At 32.4% G+C, this 2,702-nt stretch overlaps 1 protein-coding gene across 1 annotated transcript in view; it reads right to left on the reverse strand.

Annotated features, from left to right (window-relative positions):
* The window catches only part of LOC106868954 (alanine aminotransferase 1), a 1,329-nt gene extending 461 nt beyond the window's left edge, over nt 1–868 (reverse strand). The window contains exon 1 of the mRNA XM_014914428.3: nt 1–868. This exon is cut by the window's left edge and continues 461 nt beyond it. Within this exon, the coding sequence (XP_014769914.2) occupies nt 1–868 (868 nt within the window).
* Between the last annotated feature and the right edge of the window lie 1,834 nt (nt 869–2,702).

Below are 2,702 nucleotides of genomic sequence, written 5' to 3' on the forward strand. Positions count from 1 at the left end.
GGTTGCCGAATTTTGAGGTCAACTTATCCATTCGGAAGCTATCAATGAAACTTATGTGCATACCTTTGTCACCCTGTGGACTTCTAGCTGACGAAAACAAGGACATTAATTGCACAGATTTGTAAATTTCACCCATTTGTATGAGTGCTTTCGTGGATGATAAAAAGTTGTTTTTCCTATGAACATCCATTTGTAAATTTTCTATTGCTATAAGCACAATGCCATGATTTTTGGCCACACGGAAAAATATCTCCAGTTCTTTTTCCGAAGAAAGATGACCTGTTGGATATCCAGGATTCTCCAAAATCATACAATTTATCTTGCAATCAGATCCTTCTAGAGCTTTCACAAGTGCTTCTTCCTCAATTGTCCAGTGATCTGCTGCTTCTGTCAAATAATAGGGGACAGGCAAAAACCCACATATTTCAACTGCTTCCCTAATAATAGGTGATGAGGGATACGGAATTAGAATGCCATAACCACTATTCATATGAGCACCTATCAAAAATTCTAAGATATTAATCAATAATGAACATTCATTATTGTCAATGAGAACCTCTTCATCTGCTTCTAGATCCAAGCCATCATCTCGCTCTAAAATATAATTTGTGACATCTTTTCTTATGAAATCATCGCCAATGGTCTCCGAATAAACGCCAACATCATTTTCTTCAAAATTGCTTAAGTAATGATTTGCCAGTTGTTTTGCGTCATCAGAAAAATTACTAGATACTAAAAGATCTGAATTTAAGCAGAGTACGATGATCTCCTTTAAATAACTGTATTGAATGTAATCCTCCATTTGCAGAATAATATCAAATTTCGACCCATGTTCAAAGTATTTCTCTTTCTGAGAAACGGAATCCATGATGTAGAAAGTTACAATCACCCGACCAGTTACAGTAATGTATTTTTTCTTTGTGTACGTGTTAAAATATTCCCTCAATTTCAGCCGTCTTAATTTCAGCCTTATATATTACTAGATTTTCTACTGAAATAAATCTTTGACACCGTTCCGTCTTAGGCGTTTAATTATGTATGCGTTGATATTTTATTTCAAGTATATTCATGTTTAAAGCGGTTAATAATGCATAATGTATTCTCGAGCAGGGTATGGATACTTATCACAAAGCATACTGCGACAAAACAATATTTGAATTAAGCAATTACCACGTCTTACACAACCAATAAGATTCGTCACGTACACACACACACACACACACACACCCATATATATATATATATATATATATATATATATATATATATATATATATATATATATATATATATATATATATATGCCGCCATATCGCGATTCAACTATCGCATAATGCTGTTTTGGCTCTGAAGTTAAATAAATATATATAAAAATAATAAAAATAATAATAAAAAATATACAGTACAGAATTGTTGCTACTTCGTAGATTTTTCCCTATCGTGGGTGATTGGAAACGTAACACCCGCGATAGTCAAGGGATTACTTTATATATATGTATAAATAATTGAGATTCAGTTAAATTAGGTACTTACGTTGAAGCACCAAGTCAGCCCGGAATTATCCGTAACGCTCGAAGTAAGGTGAATAAAATTAAAATAAGCATCAGAATGTCAAGTAGCGATGCAGTACGAACGTTTCAAGCGGCTCCCTATTATGTATATTTGTAGTGACTTTACGTGAGTCTCCTTGTGACTAAATTATATACCCACTAGAAACTATAAACTCACACATACAATAGAACCTGAAAATTACAACTTATAAAATCTCTTCGATCTCAATACCTTGAACTTCCTTCACTACCTCCATACTTACTAGTCCCTATTTTAGGGTTACCTTTATCTGTTCCCTACCTCAAATTTTAATCCCCTGTCTCTTTAAATGTTGGTTATACGTATTTCTTATTATTTTCCATAAATTCCAATTATTCTGTTTTCTTATTCTGATATCTTTAACTATTAAGATTTTATCTCTTATAAATTGTTACTTTTTCTTAAATTGATATTTTTCAGTTACTTAAATCTATGCGAGATGGTTATTCTATATCGATATAAACGTATAAATATTTGTGTATGTGTGCACATATATAAATGTGTGGGTATCTGTACACATCTGTATTTTTTTCTGATTTATGACTTAAAATTGTAATATAGATAGGATGTTTATCTTTCCAATTATTCCATAAGTAAATGCCCTGAACAGTCTTTATAGAAACCACCAACTATGTAATCAGTTAAGTACATGGATGAATATAAAACTGTTTCTATGAGATCCTTCCTTTGTAATGTTTAATACTGATATATACATATATTTTACCTATTTTGGTTACGATATCATTTTTGAAAATCTTAATTTTTTTTTTATACAACATAACAATATTTATTTATTGCCCACAAGGGGCTAAACATAGAGGGAGAAAACAAGGACAGACAAAGGAATTAAGGCGATGACATCAACTCCAATGCGTAACTGGTAATTATTTAATCCACCCCGAAAGGATGAAAGGCAAAGTCGACTAGTTTTCTTAGCGTGTTACCCCTTTAACATGTAATTAACATCATGATTTAACTTCTTCCCCTACCCATCAGCATCTTTTTATCGACAGTTACTTTATATCCAATTGACTACTCCTAATGTATTCTTTCCTCCCCGAGGAAAAAGGATACATATAGCAATATTTATGACCATACCTAGCCATGAGCTG

The sequence above is a fragment of the Octopus bimaculoides genome, chromosome 3 (genome assembly GCF_046866305.1).
Source record: "Octopus bimaculoides isolate indiv1 chromosome 3, ASM4686630v1, whole genome shotgun sequence".
Classification (NCBI taxonomy): Eukaryota; Metazoa; Mollusca; class Cephalopoda; order Octopoda; family Octopodidae; genus Octopus; species Octopus bimaculoides.